At 48.7% G+C, this 13,254-nt stretch overlaps 1 protein-coding gene across 1 annotated transcript in view; it reads left to right on the forward strand.

The window, feature by feature from the left end:
* LOC142586817 (putative phospholipase B-like 2) overlaps positions 1-13,254 on the forward strand; it is a 270,042-nt gene that overhangs the window by 228,417 nt on the left and 28,371 nt on the right. The window contains exons 5-6 of the mRNA XM_075697683.1: positions 9,221-9,450; positions 12,714-12,805. Of these exons, the coding sequence (XP_075553798.1) occupies positions 9,221-9,450; positions 12,714-12,805 (322 nt within the window). The remainder of the gene's footprint in view (positions 1-9,220; positions 9,451-12,713; positions 12,806-13,254) is intronic.

Raw genomic sequence — 13,254 nt, forward strand, 5'->3', positions numbered from 1 at the left:
GTTGACTGTTTTCCGATACTGTGACATCGACGATGGATGTCATATCCGAAACTGTGGTTCGGAGCCCTCGTTATTGCGTTTATTTAAACAGCGGTGCAGAACTCCTACACCGTCACATTTGGCGCGAGGTGTGGGTTACACCCGCTACGACGCTGCGCTGGATCTCCTTAGTGGACGCCACATCGGTTCCGTCACGGTGCCTTCAAACGACACCGTCCCTTCCACATCCACCCAGGCTTCATCACGTCTAGTGCTATCGCACCCTCGTGACACAAGGATTTTCGCCGGCACAAATGGCATGAGCGTGGAGGAGTGGCTCGCCTGTTACGAACGCGTAAGCAAGAATAACAGATGGGACGCGACACTCATGCTTGCTAACGTAATCTTCTGCCTCCAAAGCACGGCTCGCGTGTGGTATGACACACATGAAGACCTGACTAGCTGGCAAGTCTGCAAAAAAAGATGCGTGACGTATTTGGAAAATCTGAAGGATGTCAGCTATCAAACAGAAAAGAGCTTGCGACACGGGCTCAGTCATCCACAAAAGTCATATATTTGCTATAGACAGGACATGCTGGCTCTTTGTAAAAACAGATAGTTGATGCCCTCCTTGGGGGTGTGCCGACGCATCGAACAAGCTAAAAGGCGAGGCCTTGCTCAGCGATTCGATCGCCGCCCAAACACCGCGGCTACTTCCTCCTGAATCGACGTCGTTTGGGCCTGAATCGAAGCCGTCAAGTACAGCTATTACCACGGAGATCGTCCGTCTGGAACTTGAGGCCATAGCTCCAGCGATACGTTATTCTCGACCGCTCGACAATGACGTCGTCTTTGCCGTCATCGACCGCTGCCCTCATAATCTGATTCGAGCTATTGACTTTTTGACACTGCACTCTGCGCTTATCGACCGCTCTTCTGGCGTTCACCGCTTAGGTCTACCCTAATGTACTAGCGACGACGCCGCAGACATACCCCGCCTTAGGTGCGGTCAATTCGTTCCTCTGTTGCCCCATGCCGCAACATTCGTCTAAGTGGCATAAACTACGTAGCATAGACTACGTGGCATATCCTGTTCTGGGCGTTCTCTTAACCCGCCAAGTTACGTTACTCAACACCGTTGTTACAGTTCGGAATAATCAAGCGTGCCGTCCCATTCTTGCGCTAACGTCATCGAGGCAAATTTTTTCCGCTCACTATTTCCCTAGCTATGCTGCATTCCTTGCAGCACTGTACTTTTTCGGCAGTGGCTACTGATCCTCAGCTTGACTGGAGGGCTGCCGAGTCGACTTCAACTTCCACGTATCAAGATCCATTGCTCCGAATGATTTCCCCTGACCTGCGACTTGATTACGCTGATGTTCTCTCCTCCCTCGTAGCTTCGTACCAAGATATCTTTGATTTTGGTTGTCGTCGATTGGGTCAAACCACCGTGGTTACGCATCGTTTACAGACAGGCGGTGCCCTTCCCATTCAGGACACCTTACCGTGTGTCAGTGCGCGAACGCGCCATCATACAAAACGAGGTCGACGAAATGCTTGAGAACATTTTGGAGCCTTCTTCCAATCCTTGGGCCTCTCTAGTCGTGCTGGTGACGGAAAAGGACAACACTTGAATGTTTTCCGTGGATTATCGCCATCTTAACAAGGTCACCAAGAAGGAGGTCTACCCTTTTTCGCGGATCGACGAAGCGTTAGACTATTCGCGCGGTGGGAGTTACTTCTCCATTTAACTCCGCTCTGGGTACTGGCAAATTGCTGTTTACAAAGACGATCGCGAGAAAACAGCCTTCATTGCACCTTATGTCCTCTACCAATTTAAAGTCATGCCGTTTGGGCTCTGCAATGCCCCTGCTACCTTCGAAAGTATAATGAACTCAATTCTTCTTCGAAGTTTTAAGTCGTCCACAAGCCTGTGATACCTTGATGATATTATTCTTTATTCGCCCAACTTCGAAAGCCATCCCCATCGCCTTCCCGCTTTTTTTTTTGCCGTCTTCCGAGAAGCCGGTCTACAGCTAAGCTCCGCCAAATGCCAGCATCAATGTCCTTGGCCACCTCGTCCACACTACCAGCATACAGCCTGATCCCGACAAGGATGGTGCAGTACAAAAATTTCCGCTTCCACCCTCACCGTACGATGTCCGTACCCTTATAACACTATTTTGCTACTTTCGACGCTCCATCGAGAACTTCGCAGACATCGCCTGCCCCATCAACTGGTCTTCCCAATAAAGGCGTTTCTTTTTCGTGGGGAACTGAGCAGGCCGCCGCCTTTTCTGAAATTGTTACTAGACCAACGAATCCGGGCATTTTGGCTCAATTCTACCCGGCGCCGCCGAATCCGAAGTTCGTACAGATCCGAGTGGTCATGGCATCGGCGCTGTTCTTGCCCAGTGACATAATGGCTTGTCCCGCATTATTGCCTACGCTAGCCGATTCCTTCCACATTCTGAGCAGAATTACTGCATCAGCGAACGTGAATACGTTCGGTTGTGGCGACACTTCTGTTATTACGGACCACCATGCCCTCTGTTAGCTATTTTCGAAGAAAGACCCTACGGGACGCCTAGGCTACTGGGCATTACGGTTACAGGAATACTCCTTTTTTGTGCATACTCCAATCGGTGCGATTGCACTAGGACACCGATTGTCTCAACATCCGGCTTGCCCACCTGATCTCACCGACGACGATACGGATTTTCGTGTTCTATTCATTACGGACTTTCTCAAATTCGCCATCGCGCAGCTCTGTGACCCTTGCTTACGATCTATCGTGGATCGCCTCACCGCATAACCCTCGGACCCCCCTCTCGGGCTCTTCGTTCTAAAAGACAGTGTATTGCCTATTTTCTCATTCAAGATGTTATTCTACAGCACGGTACTCCTTGTCAGCTCCAAGGGATCGCGGCCGTGGCTTCCTCGCCAAAGTCTTTGACGATCGTCTGCAATTCTGCTCTACTCATCATCAGTTCACTACAGGTTACCAGCCCCAAACAAATAAACTGACTGAGCGCCTCAACTGAACACTTACCGACATGCTCGTTATGTATGTGTCAGAAGATCATCAGGACTTTGACTGTGAGTTTACCTTGTTGAGCTTCGGTTATAACTCTTTGCGCCATGACCCTGCGGGTTGTCCACCTTTATATCCTTTCATTGGCTGCAACGCACTCCTGCAATTGGATTCCTTTCTTCCCACAGATTCACCGGCGAAATGGTCCTATGCCCTGTATGCCATTGCCCGCGCCGAAATTGCTTGCCGTATTGCCCGTGACCGTCATATAGATTATCTGACTTTACATGAAACGCTTTACGATCGCCACCACCGAGATGCCCACTTTGATCCTGGCTCACTGGTCCTCGGGCGGCCTTTTCGTCGCGTGGGCCTCTACGAAAACCTGCTGCCGCGTTACGTTGTACCCTGTCGCGTGGTGTGCCAAGTGACTGACTCTACACACGGGGTCTCCCCTGCGGTTGCCCCCACTGTGTCTGCGGCCGCAGCTATAAAACTTGTGCGCAAATCGAGGCTCAAGCCCTACCATGTGGACTAGCTCCATGTACCTTGCGCTTTGGCCCCCGGGGATTAATGTTCCAGTATGGTATGTGCTGGCAGCGCGAGAACGGAAGAAGACGAGGTCGACTGTTTTCCGATACTGTAGTTCGGAGCCCTCGCTATTGTGTTTACTTAAAGGCCGGTGTAGATCTCCTACACCGTCACAATATTGCTGTGTACTGGTACCATCGAAAGTGAGTCTCGTGTCTGCGTTCGGAGTTTCGTTCGAAGTAGCACGCTTCTACCGGTGGGAGTAAATTATAAATAGTTTATTGTGGCCCATTCTGCGCGCTTCTGTGAGCTCCTTCCACGTGTTGCGGAGGTACAGTTCGAGTAATTGTGCCCTAGGTGCTCTTTCGGGAATTCCCGATGCAGTCATGGCAGGTTTCCCAATCATGGTGCTTAGTTTTTGAATTTCCACTTTCTTCAGGGCCAGATAGGTGGTGCCATATGCGATCCGGCTCCTGATGAGCGCCTGTTCGCTACGCAGCGTGTCTTGTTCTTTAACGCTATGCCATTGATTTGAACCTTTCTTAACGAGGTGCGCACTTGGGACAGCGATGCTTGAAGTTTGGGGAGCGTCGCGGCTCCCAACCCGCCCTTGCATATGACAAGGCCAATGATTCGCAGCAACTCCACTCGTGGTATTTCGATTCCCCCATGTGGTACGCTCGGGTCGGGTTGCTCGCAGTCAGGTGGCGTGCCTCGAGCTCTGGCTTTGAGCATTAGCAATTCTGATTTTTCAGGTGCGCAAAGTAGCCTGCATTTCCTTAAGTAACGTTTGATGTAATTTACTGCCTTCTGTAATGCTTTCTGTTTGCCCTCAGATGATGCTTTGGTCCATATTATTATATGGGCTGCGTAAAATGCGTGACTGAGCCCTTCTGTTTCGTTGAGTTCTTTAGGTAATTGCATCATTCTGATGAAGAAGAGCAAAGACGAGATTACCAAACCTGTAGACGTTCCATTCTTCCGCATGTTGAACAACTTTTCAGTTTTCAGGTTGCCAATCCCAATGGTGGTCGTTCTGTCTGACAAGAAATTTTCTACATATCTAAACAATCGCTCATCAAATTCGGTCGCCTGGAAATTGCGGAGTACCGCCTCGTGCGCCACGTTGTCAAAGGCACGCTTGACGTTACTTGCCAGAATGGGGTAGCTTTGGTATTTTTCCAGGTAGTGGGTCCTCCATGAGTTGTAATAGCCTATCTTGCGTAGAAAGGTGTTGTCTAAAGCCGAACGTAGTGGTCATTGTCTTCTGGATCAGAAGTGAGGTGTTCGTGCACCATGCGTTATATCAGCCTTCCTACACACGATGTCGGGGAAATGGGGTGGCGTTTCCCTAGTTGCAGCGGTTTGTTGTGCCTTGCAATCATGACGATTTCAGCACGTTTCCATGATGTTCCGATTTCGCCCCTCTCATAGCACTCGCTCTTTAAATTTAGTAGATTTATTAATTAATTCTTGTTGATATTTCGGAGGACTTTGTTAGTGACCCTGTCCATTCCCAGCGAGGAGTTTAGAGTTAGTTTTGCTAGTGCAGCCTCAATCTCGGGGTGCCAAAAGGATCTCTCCAATTTAGGAATGGGTGTGCCCTTGCATGACTTTGAATTACTCTTGCTCTGGCTTTTCGCCCAGTGCATTATTTTTAATTTCTTCCAATACTTGCTACTCTGTACCTTGGTAAATGTGTAGTGACATTGCAAGGCTATGACCCTGTTGTGTCTTGGTTTTCATCTTCGTAGAAGTGACATGAGAATGAGCCATGTCTTCCTTGTGCTTAGCGTGTGTTTAAGCTGGTCACACGTTTGGTTTCAATTTTGCCTGGTAAGTTCTTTAGCGTGACCCTCGGCCAATTGAGTAATGCGGACGATACATTGCCTGAGTTTTCGGCTGTGTTTTATCTGCTTCCATCGTCTGAGAAGCCCTCGTCCGACCTCCCATAAGTGGAGGAGGTGTGGGTCGACTCCCTGCTGCTGTGTCCGTTGTCAATTGAATTCCCTTGACATGCTTTTTTCACTTCCTTGATGACGGTGCAGAGTCAAGCTCCAATTTCTTCAAATTTGGTGGCTTATTCACATTGCTAAAGCGGCCCAGTCTGTGAATTTAGTTCTCCTGGTTCTGATCCGTGTCTTGCGGCGCAATATTTTAAATTTTATGATATGATGATCGCTACCCAGGTCCTCCTCGAATCTCGTCCACTGTGCCCTAGTAATGCCTTCAGTAAAGGTCAAATAGAGATTGTCGTCGCGAGAGACACTGTTGCCCTTTCTCTTGGGCTCGTGCGGGTCATTCCACAGCGTCAGGTCACATTGCTGTGCTGCGTCGTGCACATTCGCCCTTTTCTTAGTGGTTTGATGGTATCGCCAAGCTGTATGTGGTACGTTAAAATGCTTAGGTGTGAATGGCGGAAGGAATGATGAGTCAATGGTTTGGTTTGGTTAGCTTGGGTTTAATGGCACAAAGGCAACTAAGGCCATGCTGTGCCAGGAAGAGTCAATGTTCAAGATAGGCTGGTTTCACGCGGTCGCACGACATTGTCTCTTCTTTGCAGTGAACGCCAATCGTCAAGGTTTTCTCTGCGCGCGAAACTACACGAAAGGGTACTTCATAGTAGTCAAGGAGTGGAGTCCTTCGAGGACTCAACGGTGGCTTGATAGCGTCGTGCAGCAGAAAGACATGCGTGGTTGTGTCAGAAAGACCACGAAGGAGTGGAGCATGGGAGACGACAAACATAGTCTTTCAGAACCAAACTCCAAGTGCTTTATTTTTCATGCGACCCCATAGCTCGGGCGCACCACCAAGGGCTCGCCACGCCACCGTGTAAGAGGCTAAAAATATATATACAGGCTGTCCAAGCTACTTATAGCCAGAGTTAAAAAATATGTAGCGGGACAAAACCACGGTAATGTTGCTTGACGTCGTATGTAGATACTCAAATTATGTTTTAATTCCACCTAATTGGATAATTAGCCGTAATTATTCAACTTCTCAAATATTATAATTAGATTAAAAGTGTGAACGGGAAATTCGCTGAGCGATATGAAAAACTCACGATGCAACTTTCTGATGCTGAATACGTGCTACATAAAAGCACTTTTCCGAGCGGCCAGTCACGCGACTGCTGACGAGCGATAAGGTCCACGCCTGATCGACCGTGGATCACAGGCATGAAACGAGAAGCCACGTAAAAACGAACGCACAGTTTAATACCCCAAAATCATGATAAAAAAAAGAATAAGAAAACTACAGGCAGACAGTGAAGAGCTTCGCAAATGGAGTGCGGGCCACACGCAACACAAACCCTGCCGCGACGCGCGACACGAAACCCATCACGTGGGAATTTTCAGCACTTCATCATCATCATCATCATCATCATCATCATCATCATCATCATCATTATCAGATACCTGATATAAATGAAACAAAAAGATCACCGCGCCTTTCAGTGCGTGAAGATGGCCGAACAGCGAAGCTGTGCTGCGCTGAGCTACGGCCTCTCGGGCGCGCAGCTCGGGCTCGGCCTCAATGCGCTGCCGTTTAAACTCGGCATCTCTGGCGCTCAGCTTTGGGTGGGCCCTACGACGACGAGCCTGTTCACGAGCCAACTCTCGCTAACGCTTGTGGTACGCCGCTTCTTCCTCAGGAGCATGCACTACTCGTGGTCTTCCCATATTTGTAGCTGTTGTGTCGGCTGGCGCTCATGTAGATAAGAGCACTCTGCGAAGTGCGCATGCGCCACTAAGGGTTAAAAGCAGAGTGCCGCTCGCTAGCGGGCACTTTTCTTGTCCGAGCCTTAACCTACCAGCATGGGTTAATAAACGTCGTTCACCTGGAGCTTGTCTGCTCCTTTCGGCACGTTTGGCGCAAAACATAACAGCAGCTGGGATGGAATGTGCGGAACCACTAATCCAAAGCTCCGTATATTGCGCGCAAGGCCAAACACTGCAGATGCGGGCGCTGCAATCGTTTTGACGATTGGTTGGATTTGTTTACGATTGACGTCTTTGTACTGCTTAATGAGGTTGCACGCACGGTCAGCTGCGACGGAGAGAAGGACTTCAGTGACGGTACGCCCGGAATCCACCGTTGTCATTTGGCAGCTTCCGCGCAGCATTGCTGCTTGCGATTCTTCTAAATTGGTTCAATATTGAGTTTGTCCGTCACGTAAGAAAATGAATGTCTCATACCGCCTTGGGCAATGCTCATACTCCTGTAACGTGGCTTTTATGAAACGGAACAATTGCTAACTATGCTGTAGTATTTTCACGGTAGTAATTTCTGAGCCACATTTAAATACTTTATTTGTCATCATTTATTCAAGTGCTATAGGTCTTAACGTTGGCACTATGAAGCGGGGAACTGAAAATGGATACGCGTTGGCACGAATTTGTGCCACACTCCGTACTCGTGAATGGCGGCTTGCATGTACCTGAAAAGGAAAGTAGATAAATGTTATACATTGCCTGTGGCGCTTACCTCTGGTGTGATAATCTCGATGACGCTTGCAGTCAATAACTTGCAGTGCGCGACAACGGGACAAATGGACACGCTGCATGTTTTGATGAAAAATCACATAGCCTTGTGAGAATAACGGGAAGAATCCGCGTTATCGAGGTCATGTAATGCGTAGAATAGATAGTCGTATTTTACTGACAGCAAGGCTATTAAAGAAAGAAAAATTGGTATCGAGGCATGAGACGATTTTAAAAATTTGGAAGGTAGCAGGTTGTTTGCTTGGTAAATGGATAAATCGGGGATAGCTTGCTTTAATCATAAGTGCGCTGACAATGGTGATTAAATACTCTCTCAGAAACTTTGAAACATGTGTGACTTTGTCTATACTGGGACCATTTGCAGTAAATATCTATAGGACGGCACGAGCCTACTCATTAGTCAAATTAAAATGTCAGGCAATGCTCTGAATTTGCTTTACATTTCAGTTGTTACTTAGTATGTTTCCAACATTTATTGGCATAGTGCTTTTTCTGAAACTATTTTTGTATCGATTGGTGAGTGCGCTGAGCATGCTAGAACCTTTCTAAGTGGCGATAGAAAATTTTGAAAGTACTTTTTATTTGCACATTGTGCAATTACCAACAGCGCACTATAGGGTATTTTTGTAGAGGGGAGCAAAGCCGCAAACGACATTGAGGAATGAGACCACACAGATCGCGGGAGACGATAACATCTATAACGCCTACACATCATCCATACACACCCTGGTGCACCTATTGTACGTGTGTATCGGTTTAGTCCATCTATGACTTTCAAAGTAAATTCTCTCGTTGAGATTTCTACCATTTTTATTGGCGCTGTGCTATTCTGAACACCTGCAGGGGTGAAATGTTTCAGCTGTTGCCTATGCATTGTTTTGGCGAGACACTACCCGGCGTATAGAAACACTAAATACCTTTTTGACTGACGAGTCAGCTGAGAAGTACGAAGTTGCCGAGGAAAACCATCCCTGGTCGAATTTTTTTTTAACATGACTTTTTATCCACTCATAGCCTTGCAAGAAATGTATACTGATATACAACCAGTAGAAAACCTTAATAAGCATGAAACAAATAAAAACCAACGAAAGGGTGTGCTGCCTACTGTGTTTCTTGTGCTATGTTCATCACGTGTGCTTAACTTTATGACTGTTATTTACCAACGCTACAGGTACCTCAACGCCCTCGCAGACATTCAAGACTTGGAAAATGTTTTGGGACGAAAGCGAAACTTCTACACTATCGATAAGATACTAGCCTGCTCAGCACTTGTGAAGATCATCGGCAACTTCGAGGACCTCTACTTCGCCCACACCACGTGGTTCCTCTATAAGGCCATGCTACGCGTACAGAAGAAGTACATTTTGCCATGGCACCAAACAGCTTCAAAGACTACACCGGGTGAGCAAAAGCACGCTTGCTCCGACTTGCCTGCATCAATAATATTGTTGGCAGCTAGCACATTCGCGCGGCCACGTTGCCAATTTTCGCCGCGAATGAAATGTTCTCGAAGCGTGAAGATCTCCCCGCAAAACGGACTTCATGGGGCTGCCCAGTGAGGACGTTCTCAGGAAGAATTTAGAATTCGCTCTTGTTCGTTATGGTGGGGGCGCAAGTTCATTTGTTTATGGGATGATGGCTTTTAGTAACACTAATTGGGCACAGCTTCCTGTACACATGTTCCCCTGTATTCTGACACGTATGAATACGAATACGTTTGCAGTTAGGAAAAGGAAGCCATCTTAGAACTCTAGGTTGGCTTAGCACGATGAAGCTGTTTCTACGGCAGTGACTACGAAATGACGAAACGCAAAAAAAAAAACAATTCCGCAGAACACATGTCGCGATGGATGTCGACGGTAAAGTGCTTAGGATGGAATCAATATAGCGACTCAACGTATTCCCAACGTCAAAACCCGTTATGTATGAAGCGTGAGCTGCAGCGGCACTCCTCTTTCGCGATTTCGAAAGAACACTGTGCCAATGCATGTCCTCCGAAATGCATGGCGAGCCGATGCGTGCTAACGCTGGGAAACGCTTCAAACGGCAACCGGACTCCTCCCTCGTTCTTCTTTCTGGAGACGCTGCGCCATCTAGACGCACTGCCGAAAAGCGTGCCCGCGGCCTCGACCTGATGCGTGGCGCGGCTGTGCGTGCGAACGCTGCGAATTGTTCCATCGCTTTCCGCGCATTCCGTGGCACGTACACAGTGACCCATGGTGGCGAGAGGTTCATTGAAAAGCGGCACATACCCGCTGCATTTATGGCAAAGCTCGATAAGCCGTTGTGGTGAAAGACGTTCATTGAAAAGCTGCACGCGCTGAGTGTATTTGTGGTGCAGCCTCCTGAATCGTGGGATTGCGGTCCTTGTGACGTAAGTTAGATCAGGCGCAGCATCGGAGAAATTAAATGAACATGTTTTGTCATTGCAGAACGGCACACACCGACTGGAACATATTCAGTGACGCAGGCTGGAACCCAAGAGGTTTATTTACGACCAGCGTAGAGCTCTTCGCGCGCACCCAATGCTCCAAGTCGGCCTTTCACTTCTGAGTTTTATTCAAGGGTGGTACACTCCCAGTCCCGCGTATGCCTTCACCCATGTCGGCGGGAAAGATGCTAGTTGAAGAGTGGCGCATATGTATGCATTTTACAGCGAAAGCTGCATATGGCTAGCCGATTCATCCATCCCTCCATCCCTCACCTGCACACCAAAAACTCCTCCAGCGCAACCCCATGTGCATGCGCGAAAAAAAGGAAGAGGCGCGCGAGCGGCTGCGCCAGTAGTGACGTTGTTGCTCTCCGTCGCAGCCGAGTGCGCACGCAGCTGTTTCTCTCCGGCTGCGAAATGGGTAGGTCACGCGTCGTACGTACTCCTGAAGAGCAGGCGGCTTTCGATGAGCAACGCCATGAACAGCACCGGAAGCGAGCTCGTCAACGCCTTACCGATGCTGCAGCCGGGCCCATGAAGAGGCTCGTGCAGACGAGCTCAAGCAGCCACTGCCAACCAACTTTCCGGCTGCCTATCAGGCCGTCGTCCAGTGAACCGTCGGGATTGACCCAGTGATAACCACCGGGGCCGCACGTTTCAGCTTCGCTGGTTAACTATCTATACACGGAGCTCATGGGCGGTGATTTTTACAGCGTAAGCCGTTATGGGATCATTCCATTAGCCGTTTGGGTTTCCATAGTGTCCACCGCCGCTAACGCAGGAGTCCAGTGCTCGTACTAGCTATCGCAGGGAATGATAAAAAAAACACCGTTCCCGCCGAGATCGCAGCTGGACCCACTGCGTGGCAGTAAGCTGCCCTACCACTGAGCCACCACTCTACCAATACTCAGTTCCACACCAACGCTTCCTAACATTCCGCGGGAAAATGCCAGATAAACGCGTCCTAGCGGGCGAGGAGACACGCGATGTTGCGTGTGGGCCGCGTAGGGTTGATGCGTGCACATCTTGAATTCCATTTGCATATTATTACACCAGGCAGGATGTCATGTAGGAGATTTGCATGTAGCGGCACAAGGTAGTTATGAAGGTTTAGGGAAGTAGAAGAATTTGAGATGTATACAAGAATGCTACGAAATGTCTTATGTATTAGAATAAATCAAGCTAGCTAGGTGAATATGTCACCGCCGCGTTTCAAACGGGATGCCAATAGGTCACCATCATCAGTACCATCGTATCGTGCCACTTGCCTTTCGATGTGAAATGCGTGCCGCGTAGCACCTATACGGGAACCCTTTGTATTGCAGTTGCATGCTGTTACACCAGGAGATACGTCATGTAGCAATTGCATAGGTAGCTGTACAAGGTGGATAGGAAGTATCGAGGAAGAAAAAGAAGGTTGTGGAGATGGATAGATATTGATGTAATGTAAAACGTGTATGGAATACCTGATTATTTCAAGGAGACTACGTGACTGTTTTTCACCGTCCTGTATGGCGCGCGATGTGACATGCAAGCCGCGTAGCGTCTATACGTACAAATTGTGCATTACAATTCTGTTATATTCCACTTGGGGTTCAGCCATGTAGCAGTTGCACATAGCAGTTGCATGCTGCACGTAGCTGGACCTGGTTAACTCAAGCAGGCTAGATGGCTATTTGTCACCACCCCGTTTCGAAGGGGATGCCAATAAAACATCACTATGATCGTGATCAACGGCAGCGTACTGTGCCACACGTCAAGGGATGTGGTATCTGCGCCACGTAGTCTGGTTACCTGTATTTACTACGCGGTACACGTTATGGTGCCTCCTCGCAAGGTACAAAGCGCTGCTGAAGAAGCGAACCAGGCTACTTGGGGCTCGGCAGACCGCAGTGCGGAGAGCAGTACAAGCCGCAGCTCAAGACGCAGCTTGCCGCCGACGCCGGGCGGACAGTTGAGATCCTCCTCATGAGAACAACGCGAAGAGTGAAAAAGGCAGCAAAATGTTGACCGTCGAATAGCTGTCAAGTTTCAACATTAATTTGGTGGCACTTTAGGAATGTGTGTGAGAAGTGGTGGCGTGGGCGAGGAGGGAGGGGGGTCTGCATCTGCATCTTAATATCGAGGGGGGCCCGGGCCCCCTCGCCCTCCCCCCCCCCCCTCCCTTGGGTACGTGCCTGGTTACATCATATGGTTTTGTAAAGCGCTTTACCTTTCGTTGCTTTCTGTGCAGAGGACGTTGTACCAGGTCATACCATGACGATAACTACGTATCCCGGAATGCTTATTTCGTGGGACAGCTACTACCTAACTTCAGCTGGCCTTGTAAGCTTTCTTTATTGTTTTCAATATGTCAATTAGGAATGAAACGCGCGCAGAGTGATAGAAAAAATGCTCTGCTCGGCAAAAGCGCATCTCCATGGGGTCATTTAGCTAGTAGCACGCAGATAGCTTTAGTTCCTATGCGGGACTGAGGGAAGAGAGAGACACGGCTGGGGTGGGAAGCAAAGGTTTTGTTTCGGCTAGCATAGCAGCCATAGGTAGCGAGCTACTTTTGTTACCCGTTTGAAAATATTTGTACAAATAATAAGTGCTGCTATACCATGTGCTTACGTTTGCTGTCGAGACGAGGGTGTCGAGTTTATCGCGCCCGCAATACGTGTGCAGTGGCGTTTGGCTTGGCCACCGCGTATACCGCTCTAGCGAGCATAAGTTGCATCTTAGTTTGACGTACGATATCTTTGAACAAAAGAAAAAAGATACCGACATAATAC

This window comes from Dermacentor variabilis, chromosome 7, assembly GCF_050947875.1.
Source record: "Dermacentor variabilis isolate Ectoservices chromosome 7, ASM5094787v1, whole genome shotgun sequence".
NCBI classification, from domain to species: Eukaryota; Metazoa; Arthropoda; class Arachnida; order Ixodida; family Ixodidae; genus Dermacentor; species Dermacentor variabilis.